This window comes from Salmo salar, chromosome 19, assembly GCF_965601325.2.
Source record: "Salmo salar chromosome 19, fSalSal1, whole genome shotgun sequence".
Lineage (NCBI taxonomy): Eukaryota > Metazoa > Chordata > Actinopteri > Salmoniformes > Salmonidae > Salmo > Salmo salar.
The window spans coordinates 38,854,118-38,880,629 of record NC_138309.1 but is presented as its reverse complement, the minus strand read 5'-3'; the positions used below and the strand labels follow the sequence as shown (position 1 = coordinate 38,880,629).

Genomic DNA, 26,512 nt, shown 5'->3' with positions numbered 1-26,512 from the left:
CTTTACAAAGTGTTTTTTTGTCTTCTACTGTGAAAACTGACCGAACGAGAGGCTTGGAAAGTTGGTCATAAGCGGATGGCCTATACTACTCTGGCGCGCGAGTGCATGTTTGGGTACTCTCGTTCCAATACGTTTTAAAAGAGAATGCAATCGTCCGCCTTGAATATTATTGAAGTTCTGATTGAAAAAGGCCCTAATGATTTATGCTATACAACGTTTGACATGTTTGAACGAACGTAAATATTTTTCCCCCACTCTTTGGTGAAGACAAGTCCGGCGGGCGTCGTTCATGTTTTTGAGTAGCCTACAGGACGCGCTAACAACACGGAGCTTTTTGGAGATAAATTATGAGCTTTTTCGAACAAAACTACATTTGTTATGGAACTGGGATTCCTGGAAGTGCCTTCTGATGAAGATAATCAAAGGTAAGGGAATATTTACATAGTATTTTTGATTTTAGATCTCTCCAACATGGCGCCTAGTCTGTATCGCCAAGCCTATTTTTCTGAGCGCAGTACTCAGATTATTGCAAAGTGTGATTTCCCAGTAAAGTTATTTTTGGCAATGCGGTTGCGTTCACGAGATGTTCATCTATAATTCTTTGAACGACAATATAATATTTTACCAATGGTTTCGAATAGTAATTATTTAATTTGTTGTGCTGATTGACTGGCGGTATTGGAGGGAAAATATTTTCTCAACATCAACGCCATTGTAAAATGCTGTTTTTGGATATAAATATGAACTTGATAGAACAAAAAAATGCATGTATTGTCTAACATAATGTCCTAGGAGTGTCATCTGATGAAGATTGTCAAAGGTTAGTGCATAATTTTAGCTGGTTTTCTGCTTTTGGTGACACCTGTCTTTGCATTGACAAAACATTACACACAGCTATTTTCAATGTACTGTCCTAACATAATCTAACTTTATGCTTTCACCGTAAAGCCTTTTTGAAATCGGACAACGTGGTTAGATTAAGGAGATGTTTATCTTTCAAAGGGTGTAAGATAGTTGTATGTTTGAGAAATTTGAATTATGACATTTAATTGTTTTCAAATTTGGCGCCCTTGATAATTCACCTTCTGTTGATAGGGTGTACCAGGGGTGGGCCGCACCTAGCCCATAGAAGCTAACGTAAAGACTTAAAACTCAATATTCTATAAGAGCCTAACCCAAGGAGGATGTGTTCACTTTCAGCTTCCTGTGTCAACCAGAAGTGCCTTAAAATGGTGTCATAGGGGCTGTTTCGAAGGTTTAAAAAGGTCAGATCTTTCCACAACTTCATGTGTGAGATTAGGCAACCCTCATGAACTGTAAATCAGTCATCTCTCCAAACAGATGTCAAAGAAAAGCTCTCACACACACACACACACACACACACACACACACACACACACACACACACACACACACACACCACACACACACACACACACACACACACACACACACACACACACACACACACACAGCAAGGATGGAGTGACACAGTGCGGGGCTTAAAGACACACAGAGCCTGCAATGGCATTCCCATTATCTCTAGGCCGTGCCGAGTCCAACGAGACACCCCGCTTGACCGTAGCTCGCTCGGTCTGAGCATAGCGACCTTGAATAAAAGTAGGCCCAAAATGAAGCCTGGCCCTAAATTTCAGGTGCTTTTGGGTGACAGCGGGAGAACCGTTAGGGTTAAAAGGACAATTCAACCACAGGAACTTTCCTGAGGTCCTCCCGATCTGTGCAAGCCTAACCTTGACCGTGTGGCATTAACCCTTAACTGTAAAAACAGGGTTTTTTCATATCACAGATTACAATGACATCTCTCCCCATAGAAATACATTGCCTATTCCCCAAAATTCAACCTGAAGCCTATGTGGGTTATGAATGCCTTATGAACCTGTCTTCGATGACAATCCATCAGGCCACTGTGAGGTCTACCTGTGTTGATTCTAAGCTTCCTAGAGCAACCGGAAGTGGTTAAATTCACCCTAAAGTTGTTTTGATGTACCAAACCTGCAGTTTGTCAAACTCACTGCATTCAACCCTGTGTAGATCAGTCAATTCTTAACCTCTCTGGGCTAGGTGGGACGTCCCACCTACTCAACAGCCAGTGTAATCCCGTGGCGCGATATTCAAATACCTCAAAAATGCTAAAACGTCAATTTTTCAAACATATGACTATTTTACACCATTTTAAAGACAAGACTCTCGTTAATCTAACAACACTGTCCGATTTCAAAAAGGCTTTACAACGAAAGCAAAACATTAGATTATGTCAGCAGAGTACCCAGCCAGAAATAATCAGACACCTATTTTTCAAGCTAGCATATAATGTCACATAAACCCAAACCACAGCTAAATGCAGCACTAACCTTTGATGATCTTCATCAGATGACAATCTTAGGACATTATGTTATACAATACATGCATGTTTTGTTCAATGAAGTTCATATTTATATCAAAAACCAGCTTTTTACATTAGCATGTGACTAGCATTCCCACCGAACACTGCCGGTGAATTTACTAAATTACTCACGATAAACATTCACAAAAAACATAATTATTTTAAGAATTATAGATACAGAACTCCTCTATGCACTCGCTATGTCCGATTTTAAAATAGCTTTTCGGTGAAAGCACATTTTGCAATATTCTCAGTAGATAGCCCGGCATCACAGGGCTAGCTATTTAGACACCCAGCAAGTTTAGCACTCACCAAAGTCAGATTTACTATAAGAAAAATGTTATTACCTTTGCTGTTCTTCGTCAGAATGCACTCCCAGGACTTCTACTTCAATAACAAATGTTGGTTTGGTCCCAAATAATCCATTGTTATATCCAAATAGCGGCGTTTTGTTTGTGCGTTCCAGACACTATCCGAATGGTAAAGAAGGGTGACGAGCACGGCGCATTTCGTGACAAAAAAATTCTAAATATTCCATTATTTGCTTTCGTTGTAAGCAAGCGTCCCACCTAGCCCAGAGAGGTTAAAATCAATTTTTATGCCATTTTTCTCGTAAAAAAGTGATAATATTCCGACCAGGAGTGGTGGTTTTCGTTCAAAGAGAGGGAAAATAAAAACATCTTGTGCCCTCGTGCACGAGCCCCAGTCTAATGCTCCTCTGACAGGCCACTATCCAAACGCGCTAATGTGTTTCAGCCTGGGGCTGCCTCGATATCATTCAGCTTTTTCCCGGGCTCTGAGAGCCTATGGGAGCCATAGGAAGTGTCACGTTACAGCAAAGATCCTCAGTCTTCAATAAAAAGAGCCAGTATTTTCACGGCTGGATAAAAAACGTACCGATTTAATCTGGTTACTACTCCTGCCCAGTAACTAGAATATGCATATAATTATTGGCTTTGGATAGAAAACACTCCAAAGTTTCTAAAACTGTTTGAATGGTGTCTGTGAGTATAACAGAACTCAAATGGCAGGTCAAAACCTGAGAGATTCCTTTACAGGAAGTGGCCTGTCTGACCATTTCTTGAACTTCTTTGCCATCTCTATCTTTTACAAAGGATCTCTGCTCTAACGTGACACTTCCTACGTCTTCCATGGGCGCTCAGAGCCTGGGAAAAACCTGAATGTCGTCATCCCAGCCCCAGGCTGAAACACATTATCGCCTTTCTCAAGTGGCCGATCAAGGGACTGTGGGCTTTGGCGCGTGACCTGGCCGCCCCCGTCTTTGTGATTTTTCCTCTGTTTGCCGAAAAGGAGATTCCCGGTCGGAATATTATCGCTTTTTTACGAGATAAATTGCATAAAAATTTATTTTAAACAGCGGTTGACATGCTTCGAAGTACGGTAATGGAATATCTAGAATTTTTTTGTCACGAATTGAGCAATGCGCACGACCCTGATTTACCATTTCGGATAGTGTCTGGGACGCACTAACAAAACGCCGCTATTCGGATATAACGATGGATTATTTTGGACCAAACCAACATTTGTTATTGAAGTAGCAGTCCTGGGAGTGCATTCTGACGAAGACAACAAAAGGTAATCAAACTTTTATAATAGTAAATCTGATTTTGGTGAAGGATAAACTTGCCGGTTGTCTAAATAGCTAGCCTGTGATGGCTGGGCTATGTACTTAGAATATTGCAAAATGTGCTTTCACCAAAAAGCTATTTTAAAAATCCTACATATCGAGTGCATAGAGGAGTTCTGTATCTATAATTCTTAAAATAATTGTTATGCTTTTTGTGAACGTTTATCGTGAGTAATTTAGTAAATTGTTAGCAAATTCCCCGGAAGTTTGCGGGGGGTATGCTAGTTCTGAACGTCACATGCTAATGTAAAAAGCTGTTTTTTGATATAAATATGAACTTGATTGAACAAAACATGCATGTATTGTATAACATAATGTCCTAGGTGTGTCATCTGATGAAGATCATCAAAGGTTAGTGCTGCATTTAGCTGTCTTCTGGGTTTTTGTGACATTATATGCTAGCTTGAAAAATGGGTGTCTGATTATTTCTGGCTTGGTACTCTGCTGACATAATCTAATGTTTTGCTGTAAAGCCTATTTGAAATCGGACAGTGTGGTTAGATAAAGGAGAGTCTTGTCTTTAAAATGTTGTGAAATAGTCATATGTTTGCAAAATTGAAGTTTTTGTATTTTTGAGGAATTTGTAATTCGCGCCACGCCTATCATTGGATATTGGAGCAGGTGTTCCGCTAGATGTAAGAGGTTAAGGGGGTGATAAGTTTTAAAAACATTTTTCATATTTTCAAAATTTTCCTCTTGGGTCTTGACTTGTGTTACATTTGCAATAAGAAAAAGTTACGGTGGAGCGGCTCGCCCTCTATTGGATTTTTGCTGTGTGACACTTGGCATTTGCCATATGACATTTGCAATATGTTTTGAATGAAACAACATCCAAATGAGTGGTATTGTACATCGTGTATATGTTTCGTACGGTGCAAATATGTTCCCATTCATTTTTGTCCATTTCATGGGGGTCTTCCCTTACATCACTTAGCTTATGGCCCTGAACCCCTCCCTCTGCAACTGGATCCTGGACTTCCTGACAGGCCACCCCCAGGATGTCAGGTCTATGTTCCACCAGCCATCAGTGGTCAAGTCTACGTTCCACCAGCCATCAGGTCTATGTTCCACCAGCCATCAGTGGTCAGGTCTATGTTCCACCAGCCATCAGTGGTCAGGTCTTTGTTCCACCAGCCATCAGAGGTCAGGTCTATATTTCACCAGCCATCAGAGGTCAGGTCTATGTTCCACCAGCCATCAGTGGTCAAGTCTACGTTCCACCAGCCATCAGGTCTATGTTCCACCAGCCATCAGTGGTCAGGTCTATGTTCCACCAGCCATCAGTGGTCAGGTCTTTGTTCCACCAGCCATCAGAGGTCAGGTCTATATTTCACCAGCCATCAGAGGTCAGGTCTATGTTCCACCAGCCATCAGTGGTCAAGTCTACGTTCCACCAGCCATCAGGTCTATGTTCCACCAGCCATCAGTGGTCAGGTCTATGTTCCACCAGCCATCAGTGGTCAGGTCTTTGTTCCACCAGCCATCAGAGGTCAGGTCTATATTTCACCAGCCATCAGAGGTCAGGTCTATGTTCCACCAGCCATCAGTGGTCAAGTCTACGTTCCACCTGCCATCAGGTCTATGTTCCACCAGCCATCAGTGGTCAGGTCTATGTTCCACCAGCCATCAGGTCTATGTTCCACCAGCCATCAGTGGGCAGGTCTATGTTCCATCAGCCATCAGGTCTACGTTCCATCAGCCATCAGTGATCAGGTCTACGTTCCATCAGCCATCAGTGATCAGGTCTACTTTCCACCAACCAAGTGGGCAGGTCTTTGTTCCACCAGCAATCAGGTCTATGTTCCACCAGTCATCATTGGTCAGGTCTATGTTCCACCAGCCATCATTGGTCAGGTCTACGTTCCACCAGCCATCAGAGGTCAGGTCTACGTTCCACCAGCCATCAGTGGTCAGGTCTATGTTCCACCAGCCATCAGCGGTCAGGTCTACGTTCCACCAGCCATCAGTGGTCAGGTCTATGTTCCTCAAACCATGAGTGGTCAGGTCTATGTTCCACCAGCCATCAGTGGGCAGGTCTATGTTCCATCAACCATCAGTGGGCAGGTCTATGTTCCATCAGCCATCAGGTCTATGTTCCACCAACCATGAGTGGGCAGGTCTTTGTTCCACCAGCCATCAGGTCTATGTTCCACCAGCCATCAGTGGTCAGGTCTACGTTCCACCAGCCATCAGAGGTCAGGTCTACGTTCCACCAGCCATCAGAGGTCAGGTCTACGTTCCACCAGCCATCAGAGGTCAGGTCTATGTTCCACCAGCCATCAGAGGTCAGGTCTATGTTCCACCAGCCATCAGAGGTCAGGTCTATGTTCCACCAGCCATCAGAGGTCAGGTCTATGTCTATGTTCCACCAGCCATCATTGGTCAGGTCTATGTTCCACCAGCCATCAGAGGTCAGGTCTATGTTCCACCAGCCATCAGAGGTCAGGTCTATGTTCCACCAGCCATCAGTGGTCAAGTCTACGTTCCACCTGCCATCAGGTCTATGTTCCACCAGCCATCAGTGGTCAGGTCTATGTTCCACCAGCCATCAGGTCTATGTTCCACCAGCCATCAGTGGGCAGGTCTATGTTCCATCAGCCATCAGGTCTACGATCCATCAGCCATCAGATCTATGTTCCATCAGCCATCAGGTCTACTTTCCACCAACCAAGTGGGCGGGTCTTTGTTCCACCAGCCATCAGGTCTATGTTCCACCAGTCATCATTGGTCAGGTCTATGTTCCACCAGCCATCATTGGTCAGGTCTACGTTCCACCAGCCATCAGAGGTCAGGTCTACGTTCCACCAGCCATCAGATGTCAGGTCTACATTCCACCAGCCATCAGAGGTCAGGTCTACGTTCCACCAGCCATCAGTGGTCAGGTCTATGTTCCACCAGCCATCAGCGGTCAGGTCTACATTCCACCAGCCATCAGTGGTCAGGTCTATGTTCCTCAAACCATGAGTGGGCAGGTCTTTGTTCCACCAGCCATCAGGTCCATGTTCCACCAGCCATCAGTGGTCAGGTCTATGTTCCACCAGCCATCAGTGGGCAGGTCTATGTTCCATCAACCATCAGTGGGCAGGTCTATGTTCCACCAACCATGAGTGGGCAGGTCTTTGATCCACCAGCCATCAGGTCTATGTTCCACCAGCCATCAGTGGTCAGGTCTACGTTCCACCAGCCATCAGAGGTCAGGTCTATGTTCCACCAGCCATCAGAGGTCAGGTCTATGTTCCACCAGCCATCAGAGGTCAGGTCTATGTTCCACCAGCCATCAGAGGTCAGGTCTATGTCTATGTTCCACCAGCCATCATTGGTCAGGTCTATGTGTATTATGATGATGACAAAACTAATTATCCCATGAAGTTGGTTCATTCAATCACGTAGCATTTGCTTCCATTTGTGCGTTTCTTTGCCATTACCCCATTCCATCTACCCACAGAGCCCGAGTCCAGTCCCCTCTCCTCTTCACTCCATAGTGGAACTGACAGAACCCTACTGACCGGAACGCTGGCGGGACTGACCGGAACCCTGGCGGAACTGACCGGAGCCCTGGCGGAACTGACCGGAGCCCTGGCGGAACTGACCGGAGCCCTGGCGGAACTGACCGGAGCCCTGGCGGAACTGACCGGAGCCCTGGCGGAACTGACCGGAACCCTAGTGGAACTGACCGGAACCCTAGTGGAACTGACTGGAACCGACTGGAACCTAGTGGAACTGACTGGAACCCTAGTGGAACTGACTGCAACCCTAGCGGAACCCTGGCGGAACTGACTGGAACCCTAGCGGAACCCTGGCGGAACTGACTGGAACCCTAGCGGAACTGACTGGAACCCTGGCGGAACTGACTGGAACCCTGGCGGAACTGACTGGAATCCTGGCGGAACTGACTGGAACCCTAGTGGAACTGACTGGAACCCTAGTGGAACTGACTGGAACCCTAGTGGAACTGACTGGAACCCTAGTGGAACTGACTGGAACCCTAGTGGAACTGACTGGAACCCTAGTGGAACCTAGTGGAACCCTGGTGGAACTGACTGGAACCCTAGTGGAACTGACTGGAACCCTAGTGGAACTGACTGGAACCGACTGGAACCTAGTGGAACCCTGGCGGAACTGACTGGAACCCTAGTGGAACCTAGTGCAACCCTGGCGGAACCAAGTGGAACCCTGGCGGAACCAAGTGGAACCCTGGCGGAACCAAGTGGAACCCTGGCGGAACCAAGTGGAACCCTGGCGGAACCAAGTGGAACCCTGGCGGAACTGACTGGAACCCTGGTGGAACTGACTGGAACCCTGGTGGAACTGACTGAACCTCTTTTTCAGACCAATTTAGGATATGACTCATGTAGTATATCACACACACAGTGCTCAGTGAAAGAAAGGCATTTGTTTCCACAGAGAAATCAGATCACATGTCAAATATAAAAACAAAGACCTCAGGCTGAATTCCCCTTAAAAAGACCTCAGGCTGAATTCCCCTTAAAAAGACCTCAGGCTGAATTCCCCTTAAAAAGACCTCAGGCTGAATTCCCCTTAAAAAGACCTCAGGCTGAATTCCCCTTAAAAAGACCTCAGGCTGAATTCCCCTTAAAAAGACCTCAGGCTGAATTCCCCTTAAAAAGACCTCAGGCTGAATTCCCCTTAAAAAGACCTCAGGCTGAATTCCCCTTAAAAAGACCTCAGGCTGAATTCCCCTTAAAAAGACCTGGCTGGCTGGCTGGCTGGCTGACACACACACACACACACACACACACACACACACACACACACACACACACACACACACACACACACACACACACACACACACACACACACACACCCACACACACACACAGAAAGACCTCTGACAACAGATGACGACATTTGATCTATGGAATATGCCAGAGAATCCCTTATCATTTTACCACAGCAACAACGTGAGTTCAGTAATTTCAGGTTCAAAACCATTTTCTCAAAAAAAAACGGTACATGTATAAAACTTTCCTGGCTGCATTATTCAGAGAACAGGAAAGAGAACACTCCCACGTACAAAATATAACAGAGGGAACGATGTAAACAAGTCGTTGTTTTGTTGTGAAGAAGTGGATTTGTGCCCACTCGTCTTGAACGTGCGCCCTGTCTAAATCTGCCATAAGGCCCAATACTAAAATATATTTTCTTTAGAAGCATTGTACTGCAAATGACTAAATAGGGCTCTTGAGTGGCGCAGTGGTTTAAGGCACTGCAAGAGGTGTCACTACAGTCCATGGTTCGCTTCCAGGCTGTATCACATCCGGCAGCGATTGGGAGTTCCATAGGGCGGCACACAATTGGCCCAGCGTCATCCAGGTTTGGCCGGGATAAAAATAAACATTATTAATTTGCTCCCTTGTTAGCAGTTAGCTACAGTTTAGTCATTTGTTAGAAGTTAGCTACAGTATAGTCATTTCTTAGCAGTTAGCGACAGTTAAGATTTCTTTGTTAGCAGTAAGCTAGTGAAACGTTGTCATTATAAACACTAACGAGCTAGAAACGGTTTCATTCTGTTAATGCTTTGGTTTGTTCCTCACTTTGTGTCGGAGCTCCGTGTTCCGTCTTGCCTGCGTCATTTGGGTTGAGCAGCAGGAGCGTGTTTGCCTTTTCGCACAACGCTATATGTTACCAGGTTGCCGCCATTCGCCGGTTCCATTCACATAACAATTCATTATTAACCTCTTGACGGTCGCCTAGGATAGGGGGCGCTACAGCGATTTTTGACGGCCTCCTACTCAAACTCAGAAGCTAGGATATGCATATAATTAATACTTGTGGATAGAAAACACCCTAAAGTTTCTAAAACTGTTTGAATGGTGTCTGTGAGTATAACAGAACTCATATGGCAGTCAAAACCCCGAGACAGATCGTAACAGGATGTGGAATTCTGAATTGCGGACTCAACTTCATCACTTTGCCTATTAATCACACCGTGAGCAATGGTTCATTGAGCACTTCCTATTGCTTCCACTAGATGTCCCCAGTCTTTACAAAGTGGTTTGAGTCTCCTACTGTGAAAACTGACTGAATGAGAGACTGTGGAAAGTGGTCACATGAGGAGGGCCATCACCATTATGACACCGGCGCCCCTGGCTACCCTCCCCTTTTGAAACGTTTTGAAAGACAATGCAATCGTCCCCCTTGAATCTTATTGGAGCTCTGGTTGAAAAAGGCCCTAAAGATTTATGTTATACAACGTTTGACATGTTTGAACGAACCTAAATTAAAAAAAAAATGCATTTTATTGAAAGAGTAGTCCCGCAGCCGACGGAAGTTTTGGAGCAGCCTTCAGAACGCGCTAACAAGAACAAGCTATTGGGACGTAAAGGATTAACTTTTTCGAACGAAAATATATTTGTTGTGGACCTGGGATTCCTGGAAGTGCTTTCTGAGGAAGATAATCAAAGGTAAGGGATTATTGACAATAGTATACAAGAGTAGATTTGATATGCGATTGTTCCAAGATGGCGCTGACCTGTAACGGTAGCCTATTTTTCTGAGTATCGCATCCCCTTTTATCGCAAAGTGTGATTACCCAGTAAAGTTATTTTTAAATCTGGCATTACAGGTGCTTTCAAGAAATATTCCTATAAATCTTAGAATGACAATATTACATTTTAAAAATGTTTTCGAATAGTAATTTAGTAAATTGTAGCGCTGTTTTACCGGATGCATTTGAGGGAAAATAGTTAGTCAACGTCACGCGCCGATGTAAATTGCTGTTTTTATATATAAATATGAACTTTATCGAACAAAAGAATGCATGTATTGTGTAACATGATGTCCTAGGAGTGTCATCTGCTGAAGATTGTCAAAGGTTAGTGCTGCATTTAGCTGTTTTTTGGTTATTTGTGATGCATGTGGTTGGTCGGAAAATGGCTATGTGGCTACTTTTACGATATACTCCTCTAACATAATCTAATGTTTTGCTTTTGCTGTAAAGCCTTTTTGAAATCGGACAACGTGGTTCGATTCAGGAGAGGTGTATCTATAAAACGATATAACATAGTCCTATATTTGGAAAAAATATATATATTAAATTTTGTTATGCTAATGGCGATAGGATTTTTCGCTGGATGTCGCCCGACCAGGGGTTAATGTTATTTAACGTGTTCTAATTTCAAGTGTACATGGAAGTGGTCATGCCTGTTTAAGACAGAATATTTGTAATGAGGTAATTGTGAGGAAGCCCGTTACATTTGTATAAGCCATCAGACCAGAGAACCTTGTTTCCCATAGACTCCTTTAGGTGCCTTTTGGCAAACTCCAAGCGGGCTGTCATGTGCCTTTTACTGAGGAGTGGCTTCCGTCTGGCCACTCTACCATAAAGGCCTGATTGGTAGAGTGCTGCAGAGATGGTTTTCCTGCTGGAAGGTTCTCCCATCTCCACAGAGGAACTCTGGAGCTCTGTCAGAGTGACCATCGGGATCTTGGTCACCTGCCTGACCAAGTCCCTTCTTCCCCGATTGCTCAGTTTGGCTGGGCGGCCAGCTCTAGGAAGACTCTCGGTGGTTCCAAACTTCTTCCATTTAAGAATGATGGAGGCCACTGTGTTCTTGGGGACCTTCAATGCTGCAGAAATGTTTTGGTACCCTTCCCCAGATCTGTGCCTTGACACAATCCTGTTTTGGAGCTCTACGACCTCATGGCTTGGTTTTTGCTCTGACATGCACTGTCAACTGTGGGACCTTATATAGACAGATGTGTTCCTTTCCAAATCATGTCCAATCAATTGAATTTACCACAGGTGGACTCCAATCAAGTTGTAAAAACATCAAGGATGATCAATGGAAACAGGATGCACCTGAGCTCAATTTGGAGTCTCATTGCAAAGGGTCTGAATACTTAAGGTATCGATTTTTTAATACATTTGCAAACATTTCTATGATATGTCATTATGGGGTGTAGTGTGTAGTTTGATGAGGATTTTTGTTATTTTTTATCCATTTTAGAATAAGGCTGTAAGGTAACAAAATGTGGAAAAAGTGAAGGGGTCTGAATACTTTGCGAATGTACTCTATGTGCACACTGCCCACAAAATGAGGTGGAAACTGAGCTGCACTTTCTAACCTCCTGTCAAATGTATGACCATAGAGACACATATTTCCCTCAGATTACACAGACCCACAAAGAATTTGAAAACAAATCCAATCTTGATAAATAAATACCACATTGTGCCATCACAGCAGCAATATTTGTGACCTGTTGCCACATGAAAATGGAAACCAGTGAACAAACATTGTAAATACAACCTATACTTATGTTTATTTATTTTACTTTCATACTTCAACTACTTGCACATTGTATAATTTTTCAATGTCAATGTTCCATTTTGAAACATTTGTGAAAGTATGTTTATTGTTAATTTCTAATTGTTTATTTCAGTTTTGTTTATTATCTATTTCACTTACTTTGGCAATGTAGACATATTTCTCCCATGCTACTAAAGCCCGTTAAACAGAATTTAATTGGAACCGAGAGCTCCACCACAAGAGTCCCCTCCACTCCTCTCCAGTCTGCCTGTCTGAACCAGATCCTGAGGGGAACTAGAGAAGTGCATCCTCTCCCTCTCTCCCTCCCTGTCTCCCTCCCTGTCTCCCTCTCTTTCAGCTGGAAAAGGTTGGGGCCTTACACAATCTGAACTCTTCACTGACGTCTCAACTTTCTCGCTCCACTGAAAATATTACAAGTGTTGCTTTCATTCAACGCCAGAGTAGTGGGAGAGACTGGGAGACTCACAGAGCAGTGGGAGAGACTGGGAGACTCACAGAGCAGTGGGAGAGAATGGGAGACTCACAGAGCAGTGGGAGAGACTGGGAGACTCACAGAGCAGTGGGAGAGACTGGGAGACTGACAGAGTAGTGGGAGAGACTGGGAGACTCAGAGTAAAGAGAAACAATAGCAAAATCCCTGATAGAATAACAGCGAGGGAGACACCCCGATCATGGGGTAGATAGATGGAACACAGAGTCCAAAGGGAACTTTATTCCATTTATAGTGCACTGTATCACCATAGGGAACCAGTAAAAAGTAGTGCACTATATAGGGAATAGAGTGCCATTTGGGAGGTAGACAGAGAGAGAGACATCCTCCGTGGTCTCTGATGTCAGCGCCAAGGTGAGAATGAGGCTCCTCGTTGATTTCCCACAGTCCTCTCTGGGGAGGGCAGATCGGGTTCAAATGAGAACTAGTTTCTGGAAGACGCTATGTCTGTCTCGGTCATGACTGGACACAAAATAACTAAAGAGAAAGGTCATATGACGTGGGAGAGAGCGTGTGTGTCACACAGCATGGGCTCTGAACGGTAGGGCTACGGTTGGCCACAGCTGTTCCTACACTGGCTACAGCTGTTCCTACACTGGCTACAGCTGTTCCTACACTAGCTACAGCTGTTCCTACACTAGCAACAGCTGTTCCTACACTAGCAACAGCTGTTCCTACACTAGCAACAGCTGTTCCTACACTGACTACAGCTGTTCCTACACTGACTACAGCTGTTCCTACACTGACTACAGCTGTTCCTACACTGACTAGCCTTCACGGCTACATCTTTCCCCCAAACTTCTGAATGTGAATCAAATCAATGAAGGTACATGACTTCTGAATAGGAAACTACCTTCATGTGAATCTCCCTCAGACCAGACAAAGTGTTGAGTTTGTGTGAGAGAAAATATATGTGTTGAAAGGAATGGTGGTCTCTCACATTACCAACTATAGTCAGATAAATATTCAGAGCCTAGCCTAGGCCTACATGTTCTTAGAAGGTACTACATGTTCTTAGAAGGCACTACACGTACTTAGAAGGTACCATTTCCCTCAGTGTTGGATACATGTCAGTGGTCCAGTGTGGCTCAGTTGGTAAGAGCCAGGCACTAACAACTACGGGGTCATTGGTTCCTTTCCCAATGGACCCACATATTCTTACATATGCACTCACTGTGCTAGCCTATACATCACCCTGCACTCACTGTGCTAGCCTATACATCACCCTGCACTCACTGTGCTAGCCTATAGATCACCCTGCACTCACTGTGCTAGCCTATAGATCACCCTGCACTGACTGTACTAGCCTATAGATCACCCTGCACTCACTATACTAGCCTATAGATCACCCTGCACTCAATGTACTAACCTATAGATCACCCTGCACTCACTATACTAGCCTAGTGATCACCCTGTACTCAATGTACTAGCCTATAGATCACCCTGCACTGACTGTACTAGCCTAGTGATCACCCTGCACTCAATGTACTAGCCTATAGATCACCCTGCACTCACTGTGCTAGCCTATAGATCACCCTGCACTCAATGTACTAGCCTATAGATCACCCTGCACTCACTATACTAGCCTATAGATCACCCTGCACTCACTATACTAGCCTATAGATCACCCTGCACTCACTGTGCTAGCCTATAGATCACCCTGCACTCAATGTACTAACCTATAGATCACCCTGCACTCACTATACTAGGCTAGTGATCACCCTGCACTCAATGTACTAGCCTATAGATCACCTGGCACTGACTGTACTAGCCTAGTGATCACCCTGCACTCACTGTACTAACATATAGATCACCCTGCACTCACTGTACTAGCCTATACATCACCCTGCACTGACTGTACTAGCCTAGTGATCACCCTGCACTCACTGTACTAGCCTATAGATCACCCTGCACTCACTATACTAGCCTATAGATCACCCTGCACTGACTGTGCTAGCCTATAGATCACCCTGCACTCAATGTACTAACCTATAGATCACCCTGCACTCACTATACTAGCCTAGTGATCACCCTGCACTCAATGTACTAGCCTATAGATCACCTGGCACTGACTGTACTAGCCTAGTGATCACCCTGCACTCACTGTACTAACCTATAGATCACCCTGCACTCACTATACATCACCCTGCACTGACTGTACTAGCCTATACATCACCCTGCACTGACTGTACACTGACTGTACTATCCTATGCATCACCCTGCACTCACTGTACTAGCCTATACATCACCCTGCACTGACAGTACTAGCCTATTGATCCCCCTGCACTCACTAGACATCACCCTGCACTGATTGTGCTAGCCTACAGATCACCCTGCACTGACTGTGCTAGCCTATACATCAGCACTCTTACTCTGAGACACTTTATGAATACGGCCTGAAACAGAATGCTCCCAGGGTTTAATGTAGCCAAGCTCTTTTCAGCCTGGTCTCAGTGAATGGCCTAGTCTGGTCCCAGGTCAGTTTCTGCTGTCTTGCCAACCCCTATGGTCATTGTCGTGACAAGATTGCACAAACAGATGTCGTTCTCTCCCTGGACCCCAGATCCAGTGGTGTGTGACCCCTGTAAACTCCGGAACCCTTCACCCCACAACCCCTTGAACCCACAACCTCAGACACTCTGTCCCAATCTTGTCCCCATCCCTGGGAGTAGGGGTCGGGGGCCTGGAAATAACCCTGGCAGGTCCAGGGGCCACACTACATAAACAAAGCCAGCATATACATACTGCATCCAAAATGGCACCCTATTCCCTATAAAGTGCCCTACCTTGACCAGGGTCCATAGGGAACAGGGTGCCATTTGGGACACATCCAGTGGGACCCAGGCGCACAATTTGGCAGCGCATCCAGGGGCCAATCTAAGTTAACAACTTCCAGCACATACAGTGGGAAGTGGGAGCAGTATTTGGCAACGAAGCCCTATAATAACAGACAGACAGAGCCCCGTGCTGGTGATGTTGCCAAGCGACTGGAAGGAAGAGGAAGTAGTGGAGTATAAACAGCCACTCACCACGGTTACGGTTACCGCCGGGGTCGGGTTAGCTGAGACATCCTCCAGTCGGCTCACACACACCACATAACGCTCAGGAAACACACGCAGCTCTGGGGAGAAAACACACACATACATTATACACACACACACCCACACACACCCACCCCTCTGGGGAGAAAACACACATGATATATACACAAACATTATGGTAGTGAATATAATAAATGGAAGTCTTGGCCAGATATCCAGCTGATTCAGGGTGAGGTTAGCAAGGCCAGATATCCAGCTGAATCAGGGTGAGTTAAGGGTTAGGTTAGCAAGGCCAGATCTGAATCAGGGTGAGTTAAGGGTTAGGTTAGCAAGGCCAGATCTGAATCAGGGTGAGTTAAGGGTTAGGTTAGCAAGGCCAGATCTGAATCAGGGTGAGTTAAGGGTTAGGTTAGCAAGGCCAGATCTGAATCAGGGTGAGTTAAGGGTTAGGTTAGCAAGGCCAGATCTGAATCAGGGTGAGTTAAGGGTTAGGTTAGCAAGGCCAGATCTGAATCAGGGTGAGTTAAGGGTTAGGTTAGCAAGGCCAGATATCCAGCTGATTCAGGGTGAGTTAAGGGTTAGGTTAGCAAGGCCAGATCTGAATCAGGGTGAGTTAAGGGTGAGGTTAGCAAGGACAGATATCCAGCTGATTCAGGGTGAGGTTAGCAAGGCCAGATATCCAGCTGATTCAGGGTGAAGTTAGCAAGGCCAGATATCCAGCTGAATCAGGGTGAGTTAAGGGTGAGGTTAGCAAGGCCAGATATCCAGCTGAATCAGGGTGAGTTAAGGGTGAGGTTAGCAAGGCCAGATATCCAGCTGAATCAGGGTTAGGTTAGCAAGGCCAGATATCCAGCTGAATCAGGGTTAGGTTAGCAAGGCCAGATATCCAGCTGAATCAGGGTTAGATTAGCAAGGCCTGATATCCAGCTGAATCAGGGTTAGGTTAGCAAGGCCAGATATCCAGCTGAATCAGGGTTAGGTTAGCAAGGCCAGATATCCAGCTGATTCAGGGTGAGGTTAGCAAGGCCAGATATCCAGCTGAATCAGGGTGAGTTAAGGGTTAGGTTAGCAAGGCCAGATCTGAATCAGGGTGAGTTAAGGGTTAGGTTAGCAAGGACAGATATTTACAAAACCCTCAAACCACAGAAAGTTTACAGATGCTCCCCGTGTGTGTGTGTGTGTGTGTGCTCAGAACCACGTGAACAACAACATATAATATGGAGCAACTTAGTTTAAAATTACAAATCACATCTGTGTCCAAAACGGCACCCTATTCCCTATATAGTACACTACTGTAGACCAGGGCCCTATTCCCTATACAGTACACTACTGTAGACCAGGGCCCTATTCCCTATATAGTACACTACTGTAGACCAGGGCCCTATTCCCTATATAGTACACTACTGTAGACCAGGGCCCTATTCCCTATATAGTACACTACTGTTGACCAGGGCCCATCCATCAGGAAGTAGTACACCAGGGCCCATCCATCAGGAAGTAGTACACTAGGGCCCATCCATCAGGAAGTAGTGCACTAGGGCCCATCCATCAGGAAGTAGTACACCAGGGCCCATCCATCAGGAAGTAGTACACTAGGGCCCATCCATCAGGAAGTAGTGCACTAGGGCCCATCCATCAGGAAGTAGTACACTAGGGCCCATCCATCAGGAAGTAGTGCACCAGGGCCCATCCATCAGGAAGTAGTGCACCAGGGCCCATCCATCAGGAAGTAGTGCACCAGGGCCCGTCCATCAGGAAGTAGTACACTAGGACCCATCCATCAGGAAGTAGTGCACCAAGGGCCCATCCATCAGGAAGTAGAACACTAGGGCCCATCCATCAAGAAGTAGTGCACCAAGGGCCCATCCATCAGGAAGTAGAACACTAGGGCCCATCCATCAGGAAGTAGTGCACCAGGGCCCATACATCAGGAAGTAGTGCACCGGGGCCCATCCATCAGGAAGTAGTACACCAGGGCCCATCCATCAGGAAGTAGTACACCAGGGCCCATCCATCAGGAAGTAAAGTACACCAGGGCCCAAAAAAAGCCAAACTGCTGGGCTGCTTCTTGTCTCTCAAGACTGTACACATTAACAGTAGAGTCAGATAAATATTCTCCAGTCTACCTGGACTTTAATTACAATAACCACATTGCTTAACAGAACAATACACAGTCATCATGTTGACCATGTCTGATATATACAGTGCATTCGGAAGGTATTCAGACCACTTTCCGTTTTCCACATTTTGATACAGCCTTATTCTAAAATGGATTTAAAAAAAAAATCTTCCCCTAATCAATCTACACACAATACCCAATAATAACAGAGCGAAAACAGGTTTAGACATTTTTGCAAATGTATTAAATATATAAAACTTGAGGCTGTAATCGCTGCCAAAGGTGATTCAACAAAGTACTGAGTAAAGGGTCTGAATACTTCTGTAAATGTGATATTTCTCTTTATTAATTTATTTTATAAAATTGCTACAAACCTGTATTTGCTTTGTCATTATTGGGTAGTGTGTGTAGATTGATGAGGGAACAAAAAACTTCAGTCCATTTTAGAATAAGGCTGTAAAGTAACAAAATGTGGAAAAGGGGTATAAATACTTTCGAATGCACTGTACCCATTGGATTGCCATTCTGTTGTTTTTCAAATGAAGGAGTGGGACTTCAATAGTGTGAGTTGTTGAGTGAATCTGTCAACTCAGCCTTTCACATGTCAGTGCTCAGTCCTCAGGGGGAAGATATGAACTTTACTGACAGGTCTGGGGGCAGTCCTCAGGGGGAAGATATGAACTTTACTGACAGGTCTGGGGGCAGTCCTCAGGGGGAAGATATGCACTTTACTGACAGGTCTGGGGACAGTCCTCAGGGGGCATATATGAACTTTACTGACAGGTTTGGGGGCAGTCCTCAGGGGGCAGATATGAACTTTACTGACAGGTCTGGGGTCAGCTTAGGACAGTGTTCGTCTTCAGGGAAACAATATTAAGGGTTACAAGAGGAAGAATTCCATTTGGGAGGAATAGGATCATGAAAGTGTTCCAAGAGGAAGAATTCCATTTGGGAGGAAGAGGACCATAAAAGTGTTCCAAGAGGAATAGGACCATGAAAGTGTTCCAAGAGGAAGAATTCCATTTGGGAGGAAGAGGACCATGAAAGTGTCCCAACAGGAAGGGGACATGTAGGTGCCATGAATAAGGTCAGGGGCAGGAGATGGGCCATGGAGATGTAACATTCTCAGTCTCACAGCCCTCCTATAGAAGGAAAGGGTCTCCCAGCTCTTTACGGGCTCAGTAAGGAGGCCCTTCAGGGACAACCTTAACACCAGACTAAGACAGCCCACCAGGGACAAATGTAATGTCAGACTAAGGAGGCCCTCCAGGGACAAACAACGCCAGACTAAGGAGACCCTGCAGGGACAAACTTAACGGCAGATGAAGGGGAGCCTCCAGGGACAAACTTAACGGCAGATTAAGGAGGCCCTCCAGGGACACACTTAACAGCAGGATGTTCTCAAGCACGCCCATGGCAATAGCAGGTAGGGTCAGGATGTTAAAATAAGTGAAGGAGAGACCTTTCAAAAGGGAGATTGTGTGCACTCACTGCTTTGCATATACAAATACAGCACCAGTCAAAAGTTTGGACACACCTACTCATTCAAGGGATTTTGTAGTGAAGACATCAAAACTATGAAATAACACATATCAAAACATGTAGTAACCAAGAAAGTAATAAACAAAACAAAATAAATGTTATATTTGAGATTCTTCAAAGTAGCCACCCTTTACCTTGACAGCTTTGCACACTCTTGGCATTCTCTCAACCAGCTTCATGAGGTAGTCACCTGGAATGCATTTCAATTTGTATACTATTTGATTAATTTAAATGTTTATTTAACTAGGCAAGTCAGTTAGGAACACATTCTTATTTACAATGAAGGCCAACTCCGGCCAAGCCATAACCCGGACAACGCTGGGCCAATTGTGCGCCGCCCTATGGGACTCCCAATCACGGCCATTTGTCATACAGCCTGGAATCAAACCAGGTATGTAGTGACGGTTCTAGCACTGAGATGCAGTGCTTAGACTGCTGCGCCACTCGGGAGCCCCCCAATTAAATCGGTGTGTCTTGTTAAAAGTACATTTGGGGAATTTCTTTCCTTCTTAATGTGTTTGAGCCAATAACAACATAGGGTTGGTATACAGAAGATGGTCTTTTACCAAATAGGGCTAAGTCCATATTATGGCAAGAACAGCTCAAATAAGCAAAGAGAAACGACAGTCCATCATTACTTTAAGACATGAAGGCCAGTCAATCCAGAAAATGTTAAGAACTTTGAAAGTTTCTTCAAGTGCATTCGCAAAAACCATCAAGAGCTATGATGAAACTGGCTCTCAATGAGGACCGCCACAGGAATGGAAGACCCAGAGTTACCTCTGCTGCAAAGCATTAGAATTTCCAGCCTCAGAAATTGCAGCCCAAATAAATACTTCAGAGTTCAAGTAGCAGACACATCTCAACATCAACTGTTCAGAGGAGACTGCGTGAATCAGGCCTTCATGGTCGAAAAGGTGCAAAGAAACCACTACTAAAGCACACCAATAAGAAGAAGAGACTTGCTTGGGCCAAGAAACACGAGCAATGGACATTAGACCGGTGGAAATATGTCCTTTGGTCTGGAGTCCAAATTTTCGATTCTTGGTTCCAACCGCTGTGTCTTTGTGAGACGCAGAGTAGGTGAACGAATGATCTCCGCATGTATGGTTCCCACCGTGAAGCATGGAGGAGGAGGTGTTATGGTGCTTTGCTGGTGACACTGTGATTTATTTAGAATCCAAGGCACACTTAACCAGCATGATTAACACAGCATTCTGTAGTGATACACCATCCCATCTGGATTGCGCTTAGTGGGACTATCATTTGTTTTTCAACAGGACAATGACCCAAAACACACCTCCAGGCTATTTAAGGGCTATTTGACCAAGAAGGAGAGTGATGGAGTGCTGCGTCAGATGACCTGGCCTCCACAATCACCCGACCTCAACCCAATTGAGATGGTTTGGGATGAATTGGACTGCAGAGTGAAGGAAAAGCAGCCAACAAGTGTTCAACATATGTGGGAACTCCTTCCTATCATCAAGGCAAAGGGTCTAAAATATATTTTGATTTGTTTATCACTTTTTTGGTTACTACATGATTCCATATGTGTTATTTCATAGTTTTGATGTCTTCACTATTATTCTACAATGTAGAAAACAGTAAAAAATAAAACCCTGAGTAGGTGTGTTCAAACTTTTTACTGGTACAGTACATAAAGATGATTTATGAGTTCAAGGGTCTTTAAGGGCACGTACAAGCATCGCCTCCTGAAGTCTTTCAATATACACACGGTATACTTTCAAGTCAGCACTGAAGCAATGCAAATGACGGGTTTGCTTGAACTGAACTAGAGTCCTGTCCAGGGGGGTGTACTATGGGCCGCTCTGGTTCAGACAAGGCTTACTACTTACATGAACTGCAGTGTTGAGATGGTAACAGAAGTGAGATGGACACAACAGAAGAGGCGACCCTCGAACATGATTTAATATACCTTCCAGAGTTAGGGTCAAAACCATTTTCAATTCCAGTCAATTCAAAAAGTAAACCAAATCCCATTTCAATTCCAAATGGTCCTCATTGAAAAACCATTGAAGAGAACAGGAATTTCAGTGTGCTTCCTGAATTGAAATTTGACACCCAACCCTGATACCTACCAGTGTCCCCGTACTGCTTACTAAGAGGACCATCCTGGGTATAACATACGTGAATACCTACCATACTGCTGCTTGACAATACACTGCAGGTATAAACTAGGTGATTACCAACCTCCATACTGCTGCTTGACAATACACCGCAGGTTGAAATGTCTCTTCACAAAGTTGGCCACCAGGCTAACTCTTCTCCCTGTGAAAGAAAACAAGCAGGTATAAGATTAAAAACAAAAAAACATGTTTTAAGTGAGAACAGTCATTGGTCTAGAGCTGAAAAAGAAAGGAAACTCACATGAGCACCACAATGCCTATTCGACCCATGCTATACCAAGGTTTTCCAGCACACAGCTTTGACTTGCTACAGAAGCTATGTGTAGGCAGGTTGCTTAGGATTCAAACCTTTTCAAACAGCCTAATTCATACTCTTACAGGAGGTGCTTCCACAATAATGTGGTTTGTACCGCTTGCAAGGTAAAGTATTGGATTCTTCAAACAACACAGTAAGACATATCCCGTTACATTACCTTTTCATGCTTTAAATTTTTTTTCATGAAAGCAAGCTTTGCTTGTATGCTTGATTGAGCTGTTTTGTCTTGTAGTAATGTTGTGCATGCCTGTATTTCCTTAAACCTTTATTTTAGCAAAACATGTAATTGGAAAAAAAACAACATAATAACATCCTTTATTGATCAGTAGGTTCCCAACATAACAGGTGGCGTGTTGAACACAGTAGCTCAGATAGAGCCTGTCTGCATTCCTGATTTCTCTGATTGTTAGCTTATCTGTCTAACATTGACATATGCTCAGAACCACACGTGTTTCAAACATGGTCCTGTTTAATCAATTGCTGTGCTGATCAATGGACAATACATTACCTATGTCACAATCATTTTTAGCTTAAAGTTATGTTTGTACTTGTCAAAACTATAAACGAAAGAATGGTGAAAAAATATCTCCTCCGGGAGGCGAACCCGCAAATTTCTGATCCACAAGCGGCAACTTTAACCATTACACCAGCCAAACTCAACTGGTGGACCGCGGTCCAGGCCTGGACCCAGAGAAGGGTCAATCCGGACATGGCAACATAGCATTTTTTTTTTTAAATACAAAAGTCAATACATTATTTTTTACACAGCTTTAAAAAAAAAAAAAAAAAAAAAGATCAACCGGGTGCAGTGGCCTCTAACTCACCAATCTTTCTCGCTCTCTCTCAAAGCAACGCCCACCTCTACTATTGCCATGTCTAATCCAATCGTGTGGTTATATGCAAATACAAAAGGCCACGTCTTACCCAATCACATTAATCCAAATATCTTCCGCTGAACCTTGGGACAAGCAGGCAGAAAGAAACAGAAAGATTTGACCGCTGTTCAACTGTTAATATCACAGATAGGAGTGTAGTTATCAGCATCTTTGTTAATATGGCTTGTTAAAAAAAAAAAGAAAAAAAAAGTTGCCTCTGTATATTCAAAGACGAGTGGACGGAACAGTATTTATTCATTCTCCCCGCAACAAGCACAAAACCAATGTGCCTGATGCAGTGAGTCCCGTAGCTCTCGTGAAAAGTGCCAATGTTAAGCGCCATTATGACACCAGGCATAGTAAATTGGACCAGACGTATCCCCTGAACACGGAGGTGAGAACAAACGAGGTCCAAACAATATGAGTGGTCCACCAAAGTCCTCGTCAATTCCCTGACAGCCCAACAACGTGCAATGAAGTGTTCACTGAGGAAAGCTTGGGTTTTGGGTATACACAAAAAAATATATTTTTAGAAGCTGAGATGGTAAAATACTGCATGTGTGAAGTGGCTGACACCTTGCTTGAAGGTAAACACAAAATATGAGCTGAAGGAAAATATCAAACAGATTCCAGTCAGATTCACAGCAATGAGAACTGAAATACTAGCTGAAGATTTAACTTCACAACTTGACGAGGCCATTCCGAATGCACCACGCATTTCATTCGCTGTGGATGAATCAAAAGCTACCAATGGTAATGCCCAGCTTCTGGTGTTTGTCAGGTTTTAATAACGAAAAACAAAGAAGGAATTCTGTGAGGAGCTGTTGGCCTTAATGGCCTTAACAAATCTAGAAGCACACACAGGGAGAGGATATCCATGAGACCATCAAAGGAATGCTGACAAAAAGGGGGCTAGATCTGAAGTCTGTCACCACAGATGGAGCTCCAGCCACGATAGGAAGATGGAGGGGACTGGTCGCACATTTGAAAAGAGGACCACCCGGACCTGACATCTTACCACTGCGTCATCCACCAATCTGTCCTGTGTGCCAGTCTGGGAAACGAGTATTCCCGAGGTCATGACAATGATGATGAAACGGATCAACTTATTGAGAGCAACATCATCCCGACAACACCGCCTGCTACGAGAACACCGCCCGCTATCATCCCTACAACACCGCCTGCTACGAGAACACCGTCCGCTATCATCCCTTCAACACCACCCGCTACGAGAAGTTCTGACAGATGCCGATGCCAGTTGATGACCTACTAATGCACAACAGTGTCAGATGGCTCAGCAAAGGCAGGGTTTTGGAATGCTTTTGGGCCATTCAGGAAGAAATCAAAGCTTTCTCAGCAGGGCAAAAGAGTGACAAGGCAACTCAGTTTTCAAAGTTGTTGGAATATGAGAAGTTGGAAACAGTTGCATTTTTGGCAGACATTACATCACACCTTAATCAACTGAATGTTAAGCTGCAGGGACGAGACAACACAGTGTGTGATATAACAGCAGTCCGGGCTTTCCAGAAGAAAATGGGCCTTTTCAAGAATGATCTCCAGGGAGAACTTCTCCACTTCCCCAAACTTTTGGAGCAAACGCAGGGAGACAAAGATGTTCCCAACCATGTTGATTTCATCCAGAATCTGATGGATAACGTCAAGGCTTTGATGACTTCACTGTTGGAAGACAACTGCTGCTGCCCAGCTACAACCCCTTCATGGTCACAAATGTGACAAAGTTGTCAGAAGAAGCAAAACAGATCTTCAGATGGGTAGATGCTACATCACAGCAGATGGAGTCGATTGAGCTGCAATAAAATGTGTCTTTGAAGGAGCAGGATGGTGACTGTGACCATGTCACCGTTCTGGGGAAAGATGGTGCCTGCAGCTGACGTCCCTGTTCTCAAGAAACTGGGCACTATACATCCTGACCATGTTTTGGCTCCACATACAGCTGTGAATCAGCCTTCTCCACAATGAACTTTATTAAAGACAAACAGCGTACCAGGCTCACCAATGAACACCTGCATCAGTCTCTCAGAGTGGCTCTCAAACCATAAGGGGCCAAAGTTCAAAGCATTTGTAGGAGACAGAAAATGTCATTTCTCTCATTATGGCAGGGCAATGCCCAGAGTGACTTACTCATGAATATTGCACGGCCCAGGGTGACTTACTCATGAATATTGCACGGCCCAGGGTGACTTACTCATGAATATTGCACGGCCCATGGTGACGTTCTGTGAATATTGCACGGCCAAGAGTGACGTTCTGTCAATATTGCACGGCCAAGAGTGACGTTCTGTCAATATTGCACGGCCCAGAGTGAGGTTCTGTCAATATTGCACGGCCCAGAGTGACGTTCTGTCAATATTGCACGGCCCAGAGTGACGTTCTGTCAATATTGCACGGCGCAGAGTGACGTTCTGTCAATATTGCACGGCGCAGAGTGACGTTCTGTCAATATTGCACGGCCCAGAGTGACGTTCTGTCAATATTGCACGGCCCAGAGTGAGGTTCTGTCAATATTGCACGGCCCAGAGTGAGGTTCTGTCAATATTGCACGGCCCAGAGTGAGGTTCTGTCAATATTGCCCGGCCCAGAGTGACGTTCTGTGAATATTTCACGGCCCACCGTGACGTTCTGTGAATATTTCACGGCCCACAGTGACGTTCTGTGAATATTTCACGGCGCACAGTGACCTTCTGTGAATATTTCACGGCGCACAGTGACCTTCTGTGCCTTCAGATTATTATTTTGGTTCAACTCTCCTTCGTTCTCCAGAAACTGTATTTCATTAAAAAAAAAACATGTTTTTAATTCAAGGCTCATGTACAGTGGTTCACAGCGCACTTTTTGCATAGAGAATTATGCAACCACTTTTGTTCTTCAGCTATGTTGCACATGATTACATTCGAAAGAAGTTGTAATTAATTCAAAATCTTAGTCTCATTTAATGTATTTAATGTACACGTAGCACATTTCCTAAGTCGTAGATGACTATGCTAGTTACTACGCTGTACCACAGGGCAGATAAAGCACGATATCCATCCAGACCTTGAAATGTTACATTTCGTATGGTATGTATTAATTTGTGTATGTCTATCATCTAATTAGCATGATATGGTACGAATTACAATTCATACAATATGCTATGAATTTGCAATATGTATGATATGTTATGAATTTCAATTTCTTGTGGCTAACATTAGCTAGGTGGCTAACATTAGCTAGGCTAGGGGCATTCGGTTAAAGGGTTAAGGTTAAGAGTTATGCTTAAGGTTAGGGGAAGGATTAGCTAACATGCTAAGTAGTTGAAAAGTAGCAAGTACTAAGTAAGTAGCAAAGTTGGTAATTATCTAAAAATGCTAAAGTTGTCCATGATGAAATTCGAACTCTCGACCTTTGGGTTGCTAAGGTCCCCCAGTCGCGATTCACTTCTTCATTGTTCGTTATACAGCAAAATACATGAACAAAGCTCAAAAAACACCCAAATACATGATCTCAGTATAGTGATGTAGGTCTTTAGATGTAGTACATACAAATGTAATTTTGTGCAACTCAAGATGTTTCTTCTACCAGCGTGTGTTGTGGTACTAGAGGGACATGCTCGGCACCGTGGGGGAAACAGCGCGACAC

The 26,512-nt window shown here is 44.5% G+C and overlaps 1 protein-coding gene across 3 annotated transcripts in view; it reads right to left on the bottom strand.

Annotated features, from left to right (window-relative positions):
• slx4ip (SLX4 interacting protein) overlaps positions 1-26,512 on the bottom strand; it is a 127,423-nt gene that overhangs the window by 26,583 nt on the left and 74,328 nt on the right. For all 3 annotated transcript variants that reach the window (XM_045702279.2, XM_045702278.2, XM_045702280.2), the window contains 2 exons: positions 21,750-21,827; positions 15,866-15,957 (listed from right to left, as the gene is read on the bottom strand). In XM_045702279.2, coding sequence (XP_045558235.1) covers positions 15,866-15,957; positions 21,750-21,827 — 170 coding nt within the window. The remainder of the gene's footprint in view (positions 1-15,865; positions 15,958-21,749; positions 21,828-26,512) is intronic.